Here is a 19,584-nt window from a genome sequence, read left to right on the forward strand (position 1 = left end):
ACAACTAATAAATTTTATATCAATGTCCCATGTATGACAACAGGTTTGGCTATGTAAATTTGAAAACCATCCTTTTCATTAAGAGATACACAGTCACACATGTGGTCACAATTATGTATTTCCTAGATTACAAATTTAAAATCAACTTGGAAATAAGTTAAACAAACAAACAAAAAAGGTCAGTGATATAGCCCAATGGGAGAATGTTTGTGTAGAATGCTTAAGGCATTTTAGCACAATATCACTGAAAAAGAAGAAGGGAAGAAAGGCGGAAGGAAGGGAGTGGAAAGGGAAGGGACAAATATACATAAAATTTTGAAGTACACAGTCACAACTTCCACATACCTCTCAAGTGTTCAGTAAGCACTATGTGTGAACTTCTCTATGCAGCTATAAAGAGGAAAATTGACCAAGCAAGGATAAAAGAAAACCTCAACTAGTCAAATTTGGAAAGTATACAAAGTCTTGCCAGTCTTCTGACTGGGTAGGTAGCTGAGGAAGAAATGAACTGTTACTCACTAGTTGCTTGACTCTGACCGCCTGCGGACCGCCAGCTGACTGTGGAAGGAGGGGGCCTGGCTGTGCACGTCTCATCTGGACTGGAGGGCCAATGACAGTTTTCTCAGGTTTGGCCCCAGCAGAGGTGATGGCAGGCTTCACAGATGGAAGACAAAGAGGTGCAGCCGAAGTTTCTCCAAAAGACACCGCTGGAAGGGCCAGTGTAACTGCTGCCCCAGACACAACTGGCTTCTCAGGCTGAAGGGAGACTGTTGTCCCTGGATTTGGTACCGACGTTGTAAGTGGTTTTGAAGTCTGCAGCAACACAGTCGCAGGTGTTGTACCCCCTGTTACGGCAGCTGGGGCCACAGGATGTAGTGTCACAACCCCAGTGTTTGCTCCTCCTGGTCCAGAAAGCGGATTCAGAGTCTGAACAGACAGAGTTCTGGGCGCTGCTGCTCCAGAGCCAAGGACTGGGGAAACAGTACTCGCCACCACAGGAGAAGTTGTTGCTGTCGTGGTACAGGAGGGAGCGACCACCTCACCAGAGAGTTCCTGAACACAGTTCTCAATGAAGCTCTGGGAGTTAGGGAGAAGTTGTCTTAAGGCAACCACACTCTTCTAGACACAGTAGAGGAAAGATAAAAGTTAACAAAATAAGCTTAAAGTAAACCAAAATTTATATTTAACAACATACGGTTAAGTATATCAAGTATTTCAGATGAGAAAACTGGTATTTTTGTTTTCCTATCAGTACATGTATTTAGAGGCCAAACTGCTTTCTCAGTGAGAAAATATTACTTTAAATGTGAAAATATTAAATTTATTTTGGATATGTCAATGATCAACTTGATAAAATTTATCTCTCTACTCATCTAATTTCATCAGCAGACTATTGATTATTACTTTATTATCTGTAAGATTATTTATAGCCCAGAGGACCTAGGTCATTTCGTTAAATAGCTTTTAACATTGGATGTACACTGGTTTACATCCAGTGTAAAGCCTTTACATCAAAGTAAAACTAACAGAGTGAAAAAGGATTTAATGTTTCAACTAGAAATGTAAAAGGAAGATCCCAGAATAACCTAACTGGAAACAAATCCTAAATTAATAAGAGTTAAAGAGATAATATAAGTATATATCTAATTAATTATTTCTAATCATGACAAAGATTAAGCTGAATCTATCCTTTCTATGTAGCATTTAATTCCCCAAGCACTCTCAGCGATGCCAGGAGATAAAGTGGGTTTTTTTTGTTTTGTTTTGTTTTGTTTTTTAAAAGAGGATTCATAGGTCCTTAAGAAGCAGACACAGCTGCACACACCTTTAATCCCAGCACTCAGGAAGATACCCGAGTTCAAGGTGAGCCTGGTCAACACAGTGAGTTGTAGACAGCCAGGGAAAGAAACCTGCTCAAACAAAACAAAACTGAAGGGAAGGAGGAAAATTGGGTGGGTGGGAGGGAAAGGAAGGAAGAAAAACAAAAGCTAGTGACTTTAGCTAGGGTACTAGAGTTCAACACCTTAGATTCAATTACCAATACTACAAAAAGAAAAACATTCTATGGGGGAGAGGCAAGTACTAGACTATATGATACAAAAGGAGGTAATTCTAGGGGTAGAAAGGTTTGAGTGAAGAGAACAAAGAGAGAAGCCAGAATGGGGAAGAGAGTCAACTAAAACTAAGTATGGGTGCAGGGGAGGAAAATCCAATGCTTGGTAAGCTATTGGAAAAACAGTATGAGTTAGAATGGAGGTACCCTGTGTGGTAGGTAGCTGTTTGCAAAAGTCAGAGACCATTAAATGATCTCATTGCTGGCAGGGGTCTATTGCTTCAAGGTGTTTGAGTCCCAAGGGCCACAAACAATATAGGCAATTGCCATTGCTGTTGATTGCTTTTTTTTTTTTTTTTTTTTTTTTTTTTTTTTTTTTTGGTTTTTCAAGAAGGGGTTTCTCTGTGGCTTTGGAGCCTGTCCTAGAACTAGCTCTTGTAGACCAGGCTGGTCTCGAACTTACAGAGATCTGCCTGACTCTGCCTCCCGAGTGCTGGGATTAAAGGCACGTGCCACCACGGCCCAGCTAAGACCTAACTATTTAAGACCTTGCTGAAGTGGACATATGTGAGGGTCACAAAACAAACAAACAAAAAAAAACCAGGTTGAAACTGGGTTGGAGGCTCCTCTGTGCTGGTATCCCTCCATAGTCCTCAGATGTGCCATTGAGGCTGCTCCAGGGAAGTCATCAAAAGTTTTATTCAGCTGTGGATTCTGCATGCACCAAGCCAGGCAGGATATTCACTAGTGCAACAGTGGCAACCCCACCATAGAGAAGATCAACTCTTTCTGATTAGATAGATCTGAGACCTTGCTACTGCAAACCTGTTCAAAATCCTCTGGCTGAGATTATAGGCCCTAGTAATGTTATTGCTGTTCTTTTGTTAAGTGAGCACTATACATCAACAAAATTGCTTCTGAAATAATGTTTGTGTCCCTATATGAATGCTGCTGTTAACTCTGAATCAGTGAAGCTTCTTTTTGCAGCAGTCTATAAAGATAATAATCGGTCAAAGTTCTAAGGATAAGGAGCCTCTGAATGGCCAGTTATAACAGACGTTTCTATCAACCCCTTCAAGTCTCAGGGATTATCACAGAAGTGGGATAATCATGTTATAGCACCAGAGGAAGGGGAGTCCATGTAGAACATAGATTCCAGGTGTGATTGCCTTCACAAGATTTGCATAAAAGTGGGGAAAATGGGAAAGTAGAGAGGAAGGGAAGGTAGAGTGAAGAAGGGGTAATAAAAACCCAGTAATAAGTGTGGGATACATCCTTTTAACTTGTTAGTAAAGGTAGTTCCAGAGACCCCTAAAGCAATACAGGCTATTTCCATTTGGTAAGATCCTACTGTGGACAACACGCTTTGGCCATAGAACATGGAGAAAACAAGCTGGCACTGACCAGGAAGGTACCTCACTACTGGCTAGCTTTCACAGTACTGGAAGGTACTATGTGTTCTGCTGGGGGTAAGTCATCAACAGCCTTAGCTAGAGAACCCTGTGAGTTTCAGTAGCTTGGCAAAAATAAACTCATGGATACAACACAGGCAAGGATATTATGGGGATACACATGCCTGGTACTGTAAACCTGGACAGGAACCAATATTTGGGTGAGCTCATATTCCCCAGGGGTGATCCTACTACTATTATTTTGCTAAATAACATAATATCAAACTGTTCTCTAAATTTTTATCTCTAAACTACAGATTAGGACAGCGCTCAGATCTCATCAGAAAAGTTTCTTTGTGCACTGGGGAGCAGTAAGTACAGAAACTCAAAACTGCTCAAATATGTGAAGTACTCAATCACAAATGAAACATCTATATAACAACCTTTCCCCTCACGACTCAGGGAACATCTCAGAGAATGAGCAGAAAGAATAAGGATCAGGTCAGGAGGTCTGCACTAAAATAGAGTCTCCTGGACATGACAGGATCACTTCACTTACAAGTGCATAGCAGCTCTGGCTACCCACAAAAGACCTGCACAAAGGCATAAAATGGGGAGAAGTCCCCACACCTAACGAGGGAATTATTGACAACTGATGGTTTCTAGAGGAGGAAAAGTCAGTTTTTCTTGAGTGTAGCCCCGGTACATAGGCCTCAAAACAGACAATGTCCTATACCCCTGAGCATATGGTTAGAACAAATTGAACTTGCTGGGTTTTATAAAAGAAGAAAAAAATGAACATAAAGTTGGGAGGAATAGGAAATAGGGACTACTAAATAAACATAGTATCAAACTATGAATGAAAGGGACATGGTGAATATGATCAAAATATAGAGTATGCACTTATGAAATTCTCAAAACACAAAAACTATTTTAAGAAAATGGTCTGCACTAAATTTGTCCTTTCAACATTCTGTTGTGAGGGGGAAAAGCGCAGGTCTTGAGAGGGGACAAGAGAAGATAATGGTGGCTAGATATAGCCAAAATACTTATGTGTTTTAAAATTATTATAATAAAACCCATTACTATATATAACTATTCTATGCTAATAAAAACATTTTGAAAAAGAAAAAGTTGAAGAGATGACTCAAAAGTTAAGAATTCTTGCTACTTTTCCAGAGGACCTCAGTTCTCAGCAACAACTGGGAAACTAATAATCACCTGTAACTCCAGCTCCAGGATGGATATGTGAAGTCTTCTTCTGACCTCTGAACACACACACACACACACACACACACACACAATATACTCAAATACACACATACACATAAATAAAAAGAAAATGAACCTTTGCAAAAATAGAAAGGGTTACATCAATTGCTCAGTGGTTAGAAGCATTTTCTGTTCTTGTAGACAACCCAGGTTTGATTGTCAGCACCCACATGGCAACTCAACCATCCATAACTCCAGTTACAGGGGATCTAACACCTTCTGACCTCTTGATACACAAGACACCACATTGTGCAGCTACATGCAGACAAAACACTCATAAAATAAAAATAAATAAATCCAAGGGGGAGAACAGCAATTTAAATGGTTTTTGTTCTCTCTAAAATAGAAATTACTATCTGATGTCTATTCTCAAAAGGTCACATGACAATCAAATGCAAACAATGCACATTATGTCATCTGCTATAGTTTGGACAGTTCTTCAGTGTCTCTCAGAGATTGTGTATTACAGGACTGGTCCCCAGCCTGGCACCATGGAAAGGTACTAGCAGAAACTTTTAAGAGATAGGGCCCAATGTGAGACCTCATCTTAAGGCCACTGAAGCATGCCACTTAATGGGGCTGTAAGGACTCTGGTCTCTTATTCCTTCACTTTTATTTCCAAGCCATGTGATGAACAATTTGATTTTATCACATGCTGTTGTCGTGATGTGTACACACGGCTAACACCATAGACAATCACAAATCAGAGACTAAAAATATATAAACCAAAATATGCCTTTCTCTTACAAAGTTTATCACCTCAACATTATGACAACTGAAAGCTGACTGACATCATCAGTTACACAGCAGATAGTCACCAATTTTCCTCCTTCTCCCCCACAGCACATAAACAGGGTCAAAACATTAATGGACAAAGGAAACCATCACTGCTATGAATGGCACCTACAACTAAAACACATTAGAAATGAAGGGGCTTTGGAGGTAGTAACTCTACTGCCTCTCTAAGTAGTAGGTGAGGGCATCCAGACAACATCCGTGGGTGATTTTACAAATAGAACTTCACATTCTAGACAAATATGCCTGATCCTAGCTATGGCTCTAAATGGACCAAATACTTCATTTTATTTAAATATAAGACTAGATACTGTGCTAATCTTTCAAATTTTCTTACCTAAGGACCAAGTCTCTAACTGACATTTTCTCATTTTCTTTGGTACTTCCTATAATTTGCAGCCACCTAATCAATTTGGTCATTTACTCAGGAACAGTTCCCAGTGTTTAAATATCCTTATGAAATTGGGGTGTTCCCATCTTCTTCCCACTCATTCTTTACAAAGCAGAACAAGTCTTCCCTGTGAACTGTCTTTCATCTCTCCTGGATCATTACCCTAACAGTCTCAAAAGACAACTCCTCATTCTATTACTTCAAACTTTTAATTCACTACAATTCTGGGTCTTCAATGACTTTATAATTTTAATTTAATTCCTCTTTAGCTTCTGAAATATAAATGAATTTTATTTTACTCTGCCAAAATAAGCTTTTGTTATCAAAGATAACATTTCTTCATCAAAATTTTATTTACTTCAATAACTCAGAAGAGGGAAGTCAACATTAAAAATTATTAAAATTATAATCACACTGAATTTGGCACTAGTAAATTAGCTAAATTATAACCACATTAAATTTGGCTCTAATAAACCATGTTTGCTTTATTATTTTAACATGGATCACCAAGATCTCATATATATTCTCTCTCTCTCTCTCTCTCTCTCTCTCTCTCTCTCTCTCTCTCTCTCTCTCTCTCTCGTCTGTCTCCTCTCTCTTCTCTCTCCCCCTCCCCCTCCCTCTCTCCTTCTTTCCCTCTCCTTCTCTCCCTCTCCCTGCCCCCCTTGAGTCAGGAACCTTGGCTTACATATAATCCCAGCCCTTGGAAGGTAGAGGCAGAATTATCAGAAACTCAAGGTACTACTCAGTTACATGTTAAGTAGGAGCTAGCCTGAAATACCTAAAACCCTGTCTCAAAAAATCTAAGGAGAGTAGGAAGAAGACTCAGAATTTAAAAGCACTTAAGAGAGTAGGCGCTGGTGCCACAGGCCTTTAATCTCAGCACTGGGGAGGCAGAGAGAAGTAGATCACTGTAAGTTTAAGGCAGCCTGGTCTACAGATCAAGGTCCAGGACAGGCTATAGAGAAACCCTGTCTCCAAAAACACAAACAAACAAACAAACAAACAAACAAACAAAAAGCACTTAAGAATCTGAGTTTGAATCCCCAGCACCCATGAAACCCAGCACTGGGGACAAAGAGACAAGGCATTCCTGAAGCAAACTGGCTAATGAAACTAGCCAATTCCATGAGCTGTGTTTTGTGAGAGATTCTGTCTCAATATATAAGGTAGAGAACAATTTAGGGAGATGCTCAACCTCAACCTCTGGTTTCAGCACACACACAAACTAAAAACAAAAATCTTTGAATATACTCCAATACAAACATTATACAGTATCAACTCATCAAGTTACATTCATGAGAAAGAGTTATTCTGTGGGGTGGGGGAGAACCAGTGGGATAGCTCAGTGGGTGAATTGTGTTTGCCACCAAACCTGGCACGCAGTTTTATACTATGAACCTCCATGGGGAAGAAGAAAACCTACTCTTTCAAATTGTCCTCTACCTTCGTACATGTGATATAAGTGCCCCAACCGTAACTAAAAGCAAGAGAATTTTTAAAGCTACTGTTTGCCTGTTTTTCTAAACTGCTCAAATCAATACTATGAATGTTGTCTTGTGCTTCCGAAAAGTACTAAAGTTCCTCTCATCATTAAGTATCTTCTAACTGATTTCCAGACACATTAAAAAATTCAGGTTTTAAATTAAAGTAATTAACCCAAACAATTTTTCCAGAGAAATACATCCCTACCTTAAGAAAAGGTACAAGGTGTGGCTGAGGTGCAGACTTGAGTTCAATATATAGTTTCCTAGTAAATTCTTCTGCTTCAATTTCTGCATCCTAAAAAATGGAAAAAAGATACGTTTCGATCTACAAATGTTTTTTATTTAATTTACTTATTTATTTTACATTCTGACCACAGCCTCCCAAATCTACAAATATTTTAAAAAACTACGAGCAGTGGTGAACCTGTGAGGAAAGCTGCTCAGGATGTTGACGAGAGAATCACTTTAGCCAGTATAACAGCAGCGAGCCAGTCTCTTAAAACTTAAATGAACTTAAAAAATACAAAGACGCAAACTACTTAATTCATGATTGTAGACAAGTTTTTCATAAGTGGTAAAGCCCACATTTACAAGGGCTTGTTATATCATGTTACCAGAGAACTAAATGAATAAGAAATAGATATGCCCAATCAGAGAAAACAGTGAAGACAGACAGTATTCTTTTCATGAAGAAGATGATTCCAAAATGGAAAGAATCACAATTCTGGAAATAACTCTTTCTCTGAACTTGATAGCTTCATAAAATTTAAAGCCCTGATGGTGTTGGCATACACCCTTAATCCCAGTACTTGGAAGGCAGAGGCAGGCAGATCTCTATGAGTTCAAGGCCAGCCTGGTCTACAAACCGACTTCCAAGACAGCCAGGAATGTTACACAGAGAAACCCTGTCCCAAAAAAACAAAAACAAAACAAAGAATGCTCATGTGACAGAGAGGTGGCTTGTGGTTAAGAGCTTGCTGTGAAAAAAGGCCTGCTTTTGGATTCCAGTATCAACACAACAATCAGATATAATCTCCAGTGCACTTGTAACCCCAATGTTAGCTGGGCAGTGAAAGGATTTCTAGGGCACCCTAGTTGCCAGTCTTGCAAAAAACCAAAAACTTCAGGTTCAATGAGAGACCCTGACTCAAATAAAAAAAGGAGAATGATAAACAAGGATATCTGACACCTTCATCTGGCCTCTGTGTACTGCATGCACACACTTATAGACACCAGTCAGACACACACAATGTAAGAAGATAAGTAGTTAGGTAGAGATTTATAGCTATATACAGATGTACATATGTTAAGGTTGGGTGAAATTAGGAATCAATTACCTTAATACATTAAATATATGGAAACTTTTAAAAGAGCTGCATAATTCTAAAAATCAGCATTTTGTTTTAAACAATGCATGCTATATAAAAATTACACATCAGTAAAGATATTAATTCAGTGTAATAATTACCTCGTAGACTACACAATATCCACATGGATCTATAGAAGGCTACTAAAATAATTGCAATTAATATTCCAACGACTTTTCTGCAAGAAAATATTAATTCCCTTACTTTGACAACAAATTCTCTAACAACTCATCATAAAATAAGCGAAGAATATCCAGATGCTTTCTATTAAGTGCAGCATCAAACTTACAAAATGCAAATCAATCTCATTTCCCACTCAGCTTCAGTATTTTGGAAACTGCATCTTTTCTTTAAATATTACATATGCTAATATACAATGGCTTTGTTATTCTTAGTTGAATAAATAGTTTTAATCTAAGGGCCAAACAAAAATACCTTGAGGGGTCACTTATTTTTAAGAATATTAATGTATCCTATACCAAAATTTTGAGAACTGCAGTCTGTTGGTCTGAGATAAATAAATCTATAACTAGAAATGGTATTTGATGAATTTATAACTTGCTATCTGTTCACAAAAATATACATACAAAAGATTGGCATAAAAATCACATATATTCAAAATTCATGTTCATCTTAAATATATGGTAAAATTAAAGATTTACTCTTTTGTATATAGACTGACTAGCTGTAGTAATCACAAAGCTTTAATGAAGTAAAAAGTTTTAGCAAGTATATTTAAAACAAATTTCATTAAAACATTTTCATTTCCCATTTGAAACATGTCCTATGCAATCCCATAATGCTTGCAAAAATTATAATACTAGCTTACCAAAAGTTGTTCCACCAGCTTCTTCACATTCTGCCCCATTTCTGGAGACTGAGATCCACTACAAGCGAGTTTTATTAGCATTGAAAGGAAGTTTTTACATTTTTTCACATTTTCTAGCACTGCCTGTAATAGAAAATAATCACTAATGAGAGCACACAGAAAATGGAACATAGAAAAAAAATCCTATATACTAGATATAACTGAAAGCTTACCGGAGAAAAACTAATCTGAGTAGCTACTGGGGTCTCTGCTTTGAGACTGGAGTCATTTGAGGGGGTAGATAATACTCCCACACTTGATGGCTTCAGGATAGTTACAGTATTCACTGGCTTGACAGGAGGTACAGTCACAGACTGAAATTAAGTCAACATAAAGTTAAATGAGTATTGCTATGATCCCTTAGTGGAAACTTCACTTTACCCTGAAAAGACTACAGATGAATCTGACATCTGGACTAGAGCAGCGCGCACCTCACTCTCAGCACCGTTACTCCTCTGTGGTCTACTACGGTGCTATCACCAGCAAGTCACTTTAAGCTCCCAATCTTGACACCCATCCCTAGGGTGGCCTGTGAAAAACAGTGCCACACAAAAGTCTTTAAAATGTTAATAAAAATCTATTATTAATGGATCTGGGAAGATGACTGAATGCAAATATCAGCGCCCACATAGAAGCTGGACATGGTGGTGCACTCCAGAATTCCAAGTGTTTTTGTGGTGAAGGGCAAATCTTAGGGTGGAGTATCCTCACTAGACAGCCACTATAGGCCAAATGACAAGTTCCAGGTTCAGTGAGAAGCACTGTTTAAAATAAAGTAGAGAGCAGTTAAGGAAAACTTTATTCAACACTATGCATACACAGGTGATCACACAAGACAACATATATGCATGTTTGTACTTCTCTAAAAATATATTTGTAATAGCAAATCTTCATAGTTTTATGTACTTCCCTGCTTTTTCTTAAGTATAAAACAGAGTTATAACTAATTTTCATATGCTCACCTATGCTGATCTCATGTGGACCAAAAAATAAGCATAATAGCATTACAAGAGAGGGATGTTTTATTTCCACATTGAAAGGAATTTCATTAATTTCTACACGTACCAGGATGAGGTGGTGTGACTCTAGCACCACCTACAGGACAGAAAGTTTAACACAAAAATTATAAGCTAAGAACAAAATTAGAAAACCAGAGAGATATAGCAACAAATATACTAAAGATTACACAACAAAAAAAAAGCATAATAGAAGGAACAATATGCACAGAGAATACTAAACATTTGCAGCATAATTGTAACTGAGATTCTTGCATTCTTCTCGAGAAAAGTTCTTTCTGTAAAAGTCAAGATAGAGGTAAATGGACACTCAAGTTTTCCTTTCAGATAAACTGGTACATATAGACAGAATGGTCTGGTAAAATGGAAAGTAAATTTAAAATACTGATTAATGATGACTAAAAGCCAATGATGAAATTCTGGGTAAAATTAGGGGGTTGGGGAGATGGATCAGTGATTAAGACCACTTGCTGCTCTTCCAGAGAACCTGAGTTCAAGGTGGATCTAATTCTACTCTAGTTACATAGAGATTCAACCCTCTCTTCTGTCCTCCACAACATGAACGCACACAGGACATATACATATATGGAGATAAAGTATCCATACACCTAAAATAACTTTTTTAAAGGATGATTTTTTCCAAAAAGTTCAATTTCATTTAACAAAAAGATAAATACAGTATTCCAAGTGAATTCCTTCCCCAATTTGAACTCTTCCACATTTTCCAGAGACAAATCCTATGACACGGCTTCTGAATCCTTCTGAAGACTCTTAAACTTTTATGTTTTTAACAATAAGGAAGACTCTTCAGGGATAAAAGTGGTTCACATATCTGAAATCCTATCACTTGGTGAAAATTAGAGAATTGGTAGTTAAAGGTCAACCTCAGCTACACACTAAGTTAAACCTGGACTACAAAATTAATAATTAGGCATATAATCTGCATTTAGAAAAGTGTGGCTTGTAATTTAACTAGTGATTATGATGCCTTCAAGGCACGGCGGGAGTGGTTCCTCAGAGCAATAGTGTCTGCTATGTGTGAAACAAACAGTATCCAGTGAAATGTCAGCTCACGCAATGGTGTTGTCATCCGTGAACAGAGCAAGTATTCATAGAATCTTACTTCCTTGCCAATATTTTCTTTTTTCACCAATTTCTGGTTTGATTCTTAAATTACTTCTAAAGGCCCATACTCTAAAGCTTGTGGCCCAGCCCCATGATACTATTGAGTGGCCATAGAACATTGAGAAAATGGAACCTAGTGCCCAGTTATTAGAGATGCGCCCTTGAAGCGGCTATTCGCAGTCACTTCTTCCTGTCCTTGACTTCCTGTAATAAAGTGAGCTACCCTGTTGTGAAATAATCTTTTTGTACACTTGTAAAGATGTCTCTGCCTAAGGCACTTTCTGATTGGTTGTTAAAAAGAGCAAACAACGAATAGCTAGGCAAGAAAGAATAGGTAGGACTTCCAGGGAGAGAACGCACTCTGGGAAGAAGAGATGCAGATTTTGCCAGCAGACTTGGAGCAAGTCGGAGTATGTGCATACTGAGTAAAGATAAAGAGCCATGTGGAGAGGTAAAAGTCACGTGGCAGAACATATATTTAAAATATGGGTTAAGTTATAAGAGTTAGTTAGAAACAAGCCTAAGCTAAGGTCAGGCGTTCATAATTAATAAGTCTCCATGTCATTACTTGGGAATCTGGTACTACACTATGCCCTGCATCAAACACACTCATGATCTGTACTGTGCCACTACAGGGCCTATAGGTGATGGATAAAATCTACAAAACTGTGAGACAAAATAGAACGTTTCCAGTTGATTTACCTCAGTTATTTGTTGCAATGACGGAAAAATTACATACTCCAACACAAAGCTGTCTTTTATAATTCTTTCCGTACCTTACCAAATATGTATTAATGTCTATTCTGATCTTTAAAGGGCATAGGAGATATCTTACCCTGGTTTTTCCACTTCAGTACTGAATAGACTTTCTGAAACTCAATCATAACTCTGTCTTAGAATTAAATATTCTAGAGCAGTCAATATTTCCAATATTAGCAAGACTGAATTGCATTAATTAAATATATTTTGGAGATAGCAGACAAAACGGCTGGATGATATATGAAATGGATCTGTGTGAAAATCACTTATGAATGTTTACTAGATCATGCTATATTTCAAGAAGGTCATTTTCTGTAACTGTCTGAAAGAGCAATTACATGAGGCTTGTTCATATTCAATTAGAAATACTAAATTTAGCCGGGCAGTGGTGGCACATGCCTTTAATTCCAGCACTCAGGAGGCAGAGAGGCAGGCAGATTTCTATGAGTTTGAGGACAGCCACGTCTACAAAGCAAGTTCCAGAGCAGTTATATAAAAAAAAAAAAAGTCTTGACTTGACTCTAGAGGGGTTCCCAGGTATCCAGGAAGATGCCCCCTGCTAGTTCCTTGGGCAGCTGAGGAGAGAGGGAGCCATAAATGTCCAGATCCTATTGCCATACTCATGAATATCTTGCATATCACCATAGAACCTTCACCTGGCGTTGGATGGAGAAAATGACAGAGCCCCACATTGGAGCACCGGACTGAGCTCCTAAGGACCTGATGAGGAGCAAAAAGGAGGGAGATCATGAGCAAGGAAGTCAGGACCGTGAGGGGTGCATTCACCCATTGAGACAGTGGGACAGAACTAATGGGAGACCACCAAGTCCAGTTGGAATGGGACTGATGAACAGGCGACCAAACCAGACTCTCTGAATGTGGCTGACGGTGGAGGAGGACTGAGAAACCAAGGACAACGGCGATGGGCTTGGACTCTTCAGCATGGACAGGCTCACTATGAGCCTTGTCAGCTTGGTTGCTCACCTTCCTGGACTTAGGAGGAGTTGGGAGGACCTTGGACTTAACATAATGAAGGGAACCCTGATGGCTCTTTGTCTTGGAGAGGGAGGGAGTGGGGGTATGGGTGGGAGGGAAGGAAGGGAGTGGGGGTATGGGTGGAAGGGAGTGGGGGTATCGGTGGGAGGGAGGGGAGGGAAGGGGGAGGAGGAGGGGAGGAGATGGAAATCTTTAATAAAAAAATGAGAAAAAAAAAGTCTTGAAAAACCAAAATGGAAAAATAAAATACTAATTCTAAATTGGATCATTTAGACATTTATGTTCTTAACAATAGGCCTAATTATATCTCCATTAAACAAACACTGAACATAAGACCTCAAAATAGGTTTTGTTTCATAATAACAACAATAAGACATGTTTCCCAAGTCATTTTAAACAAACACTGACACCTATTAAAAGAAAAAAGACACTTTCTAGAGAGAATCTAAAGTCGGGCCTAATCAATAAGTACTCTAGTTCAAGAATAGTTTCCAAAGTTAAGACATTGAGGCTAAAATACATATTCTTCCACATAGAAATCAGGTCAGTTTCTTAGCCTCTCTAACTTATTATCACATATATAGATGGATATAATACTCAAATTAACAAGGGTGAAATGAGGTGATTAATGGATGGCAAGATATGTAAAATACCTAGGAAATGTAAAGAACACTAAGTGCTCAAAAATGGCCAGCCAATATTTTTTGAAGCACTATTTTAAATCAGACTTGTGCTTATGACCCCAATTAGTAGAAAATAAGGTATATAAAAAGAATGATTAAATAAATTTTACAACACCAACAGAAGGACTCATCATCAGTACAATATTCTATCTAGGTAAGCACAAAGACAATGCATCTTCTTCACAACAGAAGAAACAACACTGTTCTCCAGACCATGGGACCCACTAGTGGCTCATATACAGCATTACTCAGAAGCTACCAACATAGCAGAACAGTATAATAGACTATAGCAAGCACAGATAAACTGGGTCGGTACACTTATTAAGGATGGGATTCTATCTTCCAAGACTCAGGATAATCACTAAGTCAAACATTCTATATGGTACTTTGCCCTCATGGTAGGACAAATACATGGATCAAGGAACTTAGGAGATGTATAAATAGACCCTTACTCAGTCCTAATAACCACTGGGAGACTCTGTGCTTTCCATTTCTGCTCACAAGGGACACATTTTCCTTAGGAGACCAGACACTATAGCTGCCACCTGGTACTTCCAGTGCCTGTGTATTTCAGGGACCAGATGGAAAGTTGAGTCTGAACCTTGAGAGGGGTAATTAACTTCCATCATCTGAAAAGATGTAGAGTTGCTATCACATAATAGAGGATCCTATGTTTTAAATATCCCTTTCAAAACTCATGTTAAAATATATTGTCATTAGCCGGGCGGTGGTGGCGCACGCCTTTAATCCAAGCACTCGGGAGGCAGAGGCAGGCGGATCTCTGTGAGTTCGAGGCCAGCCTGGTCTACAAGAGCTAGGTCCAGGACAGGCTCTAAAAAAGCTGCAGAGAAACCCTGTCTCGAAAAACCAAAAAAAAAAAAAAAAAAAAAAATATATATATATATATATATATATATATATATATATATAGTCATTATACTGGTCTCAAGAAACAAGACCTTTAAGAAGTGATCAGGGCATGAGTATTTTTAAATTGTAAATGGATTAAGGCTGTTTTATTACAGGAGTAGAGATTCACTCTAGGAGAAACTCCTAAAAAGGTAAGTTCAGTTCCCATCATTCCCCTCCTCTATGTTACCTCTCCTCTTCCTGGAACTCCATGCTCTCTTGATATAGGATATCTCTGCCATAGGATAAAGCTCTCCCCAGATACTGACACTGTGATCTTTGACTTCCCAACTCCAGAATCATGAGTCAAACAACTTTCTATTCCTTATAAATTACTCAATCTGTGCTGTTCTGTTACAAGTAGAGAAAAACAAAAATTCCAAGATAGGGCAGGAACATATCCACACAGGGATCCACAGAGATTCCTAAGAGGAAAATCTGATTCTACTAGTAGGCAATCCCAAGACCAGCATAGCAGTAGGCCAAGAGTGAGGGTGATATAAAATGAACAGAGAACTGATATGATTCAGTGTAGGCTGTAGGAGTAAGGCTACATAACCTATTCTTTTAACCTCTTTGTTTCCAAAGGAAAGAAGTTCTCTAGCATCCCAGGACAGTTGTCTGTAACATGTACAAGAAGCATATATACAAGTGAAATAAAACGTAAATGTCAACGAACCATTGCAAGGAGAGATTTGTACAGTCTTGGCTGCTAGAATTCTATTGGATGACTTTCACTTATGAGTTCCAGTAATGTGGTCTCTGCCGCAAAGAAGAGACCTTGCGTAATTTCCCCGGGAAAGTCCAGTGAAGTCCAGCAGTGGTCCAATGCCGACAAGGTACATGATCTCTATTAGGTTGGCTGGAAGTTTATCAATCATGAACTTAGGCTAAACTTACTCTCCCTATATTCACAAATAGGATTTCTAAAAAATAACTTATCCATCATATTCTATTTTAGCATCTCCTTCTGGAATCTGTAATATGTGATTGTTAGATGTATTTATATTACTTGAATGTATTTATGAAATGGATGTCTAATAAAATACCACTTTTTCTATTGCTACATCTCCAATGGTTCAGCCTGACAAACAGCATCATATATTATATGCCTTCATCGTCACATAGTTAGACACTTAAATATCTCACACATGCATATCACTTACTTGTCCTGAGGAAGCACTGGAGGCAGTGGATGCCACAGTAGTTCCTATCTGTGTCAAATTATTAACAGGAGCCACTGCTACTTTCTTCATTAATTGTGAGCTAGAATTCTTGGGAAAAAAGAACAAGATAACGAAGTTATTGATACTAGTCATTTTTTTATTTTGTTTTATCGAGAAAGTGTCTCAGTATGTAGCCTTGGCTAGCCTAGATCTCAATACATCAACCAGGCTGGCCTGGAACTCACAGAGCTCTACCTGTCTCTGCTTCAAGGCATATGCTACCACACCCAGTCAATATTAATTATTTTAAATCAATCACTATTGGGAAGAAAATGAAAAGACTTTAGCAAATATATTTGCTATATACTGTATTGTATGAACATTCTATACTATGACATAACTGGTCAATTGGCCAGCTGACATTTCTTAAAGAAGGCAACTGATTCACAAAATAACTTTTTCTTTAATGTTAATTTTCCAACTAAAATTTTAAACTTGGGCCAAGAATACTGTTCAGGGGATAAAAAGCTTTTGTCATACAACCCTTATAATCTGCATATGATTCCTAGAACCCATGATGAAGACAAATCTAAATCCTAAAGGTTGTCCTCTGAGCTCCACACAAGCACTGTAGCATGTATACACCCACACTCATACATACATATATACAATAAGAAAATAAAAAATAAAATCTTAAATTTGATTTGTTATACAAATAAAATTTAATATTTAATTATAAACAAAAATCAATTAACCCATAGTTAAAATAAATTACAAAAAAATGCACTATTGACAGAGAAAATAACTAATTGAGAAACTAGTATCAAGACTGCAAGTAGGACCAGCAAGATGGCATAAAGATAAAGGAGCTTGTTACCAGTCTGATGACCTGAGTTCCATCCCAGTAGGAGAGAAGTGACTTCTGGCCTCTGACCTGTACAAGTTTAGCCACGACATGCATATTACACACACACACACACACACACACACACAAACACAAATATTATAATAATAAAGCTTTTAAAAGAAGGAAAAGAGGGAGGAGGATAGGCAAGAAAGCAGTCAACCTTTGCATAGGATATCTACCTCAATTATTCTCTACCTTTATTTTTGAGGGAGTATCTCACTAAATTGAGAGCTCTTGAATCTGGCTCTACTGGCCAGACAGGAAGCCCTGGAATCCTCTTGACTTTCCTGCTATGATAACAGGTGCATACGATATAGCACCTGGCATTTGTTTGTTTAGTGAGCATTAGATACCAAACTCAAATCCTCACGCTTGGTCTACAGGTACTTTACCAACCAAACTATCTCCCTAACACCAACATTTCTGAGTTAAATAAAAATGTTGTGTTTCAATGAAAATGGCCTCCCTCAGACCCATAGAGAGTGGCACTATTATGGCCTTGTTGAAGGAGATGTGGCATGGCTGGAGGAGGTGTATCACTTGGGGCAGGCTTTGAGGTCTCGAGATGCTCAAACCTGGCCAGTGTGTCTCTCTCTCCCTGCTGCCTGCAGATCCAAATATAGAACTCTCAGTTCCTTCTCCAGCAACATGTCTGCCTGCCTGCTGCCATATCCCGCCATGATGATAATGGTCTAAACCTCTGATATGTAAGTCAGCCCCAATTAAATGTTTTTCTTTACAAGAGTTGTCATGGTCATGGTGTCTCTTCACACAATAGAAACCTTAACTAAGACAGATGTTCATAAGAATATTTTTAAATTCACTGACACAAAGTAATTTCAGATACATAAAAAGATCAACATCTTTATTTTTAAAAAACGTCACTTCAAACAAGACAAAACTAATGAAATACTAAAGCAGACTCCTATATTACTTGGAAGTAATTTCTATAATATATGGATGAAAATGAATATTTTAAATAGGAGTTTTACTAAATACAAATTAAAAGTGAAACAGAGTAAAGTGCTTTATTCATAAGCATGAAGATCTGAATTCAGACCTCAGCACTATGTAAAAAGTAAACACACACACACACACAACACACACAAAACAGCAACACCAAAACGAACAGGTGGCAGGATTGCTGGGTAAGCAAAGACAGGAGTATTCTGGGAGTTTACTGATTAGCCTAGAGTCTAGTCCATCTGTGAGCTCCAAGTTCAATGAGAAACCTGTCTCAAAAAATACACCGAAGAGCAACTGAGGAAGACATCCAATGGCCATCTGTCTGGCCTGCAGATTCATATAAAAACACATGCAGGCACACAACCACATACACACGCATTCTAAAACCCTGACTCAGAATAGTTGTTTTCTTCCAACAGATGCATACTGCCCCTTTGAAAAATTCCATTGAGGACAATAAAATCACTGAGTATAAAGGTATAGTTTTCATTATTTTAGCAATTACCAAGTATCAACTAAATTGACACTTAAATTATCTCAAATTTTTACTGGCAAACAGGTCCACATTTATATGAAGATAGTAGCTGGAAACTAAGAAAATTAAGGTAGATTACCGGCACGGTACAGATCTTGACTGTTTGAGTATTTGCTGGTACTGCTGGCCTTGGAGTTATGTTACTTGTGGTCTTGGCTCCTGTTACAGCTTGCTGAGGAGATACCAGCATCAACTGACCATTGTTACTTTTGATCAAAACTGTCCCTATAATTAAAAGAAAAGCAACTGTGACTCTAAAGCTGATAACACAAGCATCACATACTTTTGTCTCCCATTCCAACACTAGGAAATGCTCAGAATAAATGCCGAAATATAATGAACTCCATATTCACTAATTAGCATAAGATGGCAAATGTTTTCATTCAAAGCTAAGCTGAGCATGCAGCACATACCTATAATTCTAGGACTAGGAAGCTAAGCCAAAAGGAATACAGGCTCAGGGCCAGGTTAGGGTACACAGTAAGAGCCTGTCTTATTAAAAAATAAAAATTAACTGTACAAAAATATTTTTAATCTGAGAATATAAAAAGACACTCCTAAAGTAGGCAAAATACTCTTCCTTGATGGTACTGATATTATAAAAGTATATTAAGATGGACAGGGCCTCAGCAGTACTTGATGATCTTGCAGAGCCCATATGGAAACCTACAACCCTCTCTTTAAGTTCAGTTCCAGAGGACCAATGAACACAAGTGGTCCAAACATACATGCAAGCAAAACAATCATACACATAAAACATTTTTAAAAGATGGTATGGGAACAGCACAGTATTACATAAACTGACCAAACAGAACTGTACACTCACAGTGGATCCTTATTATTATCCCCACTAATTCTCCCCACTATAATCTCACAGCCAACCAAGCACAGAAACAAG

At 38.2% G+C, this 19,584-nt stretch overlaps 1 protein-coding gene across 4 annotated transcripts in view; it reads right to left on the reverse strand.

The window, feature by feature from the left end:
* The window catches only part of Taf4b (TATA-box binding protein associated factor 4b), a 194,950-nt gene that overhangs the window by 164,355 nt on the left and 11,011 nt on the right, over window positions 1-19,584 (reverse strand). For 2 of the 4 annotated variants that reach the window (XM_038331300.1, XM_038331299.1), the window contains exons 2-7: window positions 18,766-18,911; window positions 16,279-16,386; window positions 9,798-9,938; window positions 9,586-9,708; window positions 7,595-7,684; window positions 520-1,119 (exon numbers count right to left, since the gene is read on the reverse strand). In XM_038331300.1, coding sequence (XP_038187228.1) covers window positions 520-1,119; window positions 7,595-7,684; window positions 9,586-9,708; window positions 9,798-9,938; window positions 16,279-16,386; window positions 18,766-18,911 — 1,208 coding nt within the window. The remainder of the gene's footprint in view (window positions 1-519; window positions 1,120-7,594; window positions 7,685-9,585; window positions 9,709-9,797; window positions 9,939-16,278; window positions 16,387-18,765; window positions 18,912-19,584) is intronic. The other 2 variants (XM_038331301.1, XM_038331302.1) reach the window with 2 other exon arrangements.

The sequence above is a fragment of the Arvicola amphibius genome, chromosome 5, assembly GCF_903992535.2.
Source record: "Arvicola amphibius chromosome 5, mArvAmp1.2, whole genome shotgun sequence".
Taxonomy (NCBI): Eukaryota; Metazoa; Chordata; class Mammalia; order Rodentia; family Cricetidae; genus Arvicola; species Arvicola amphibius.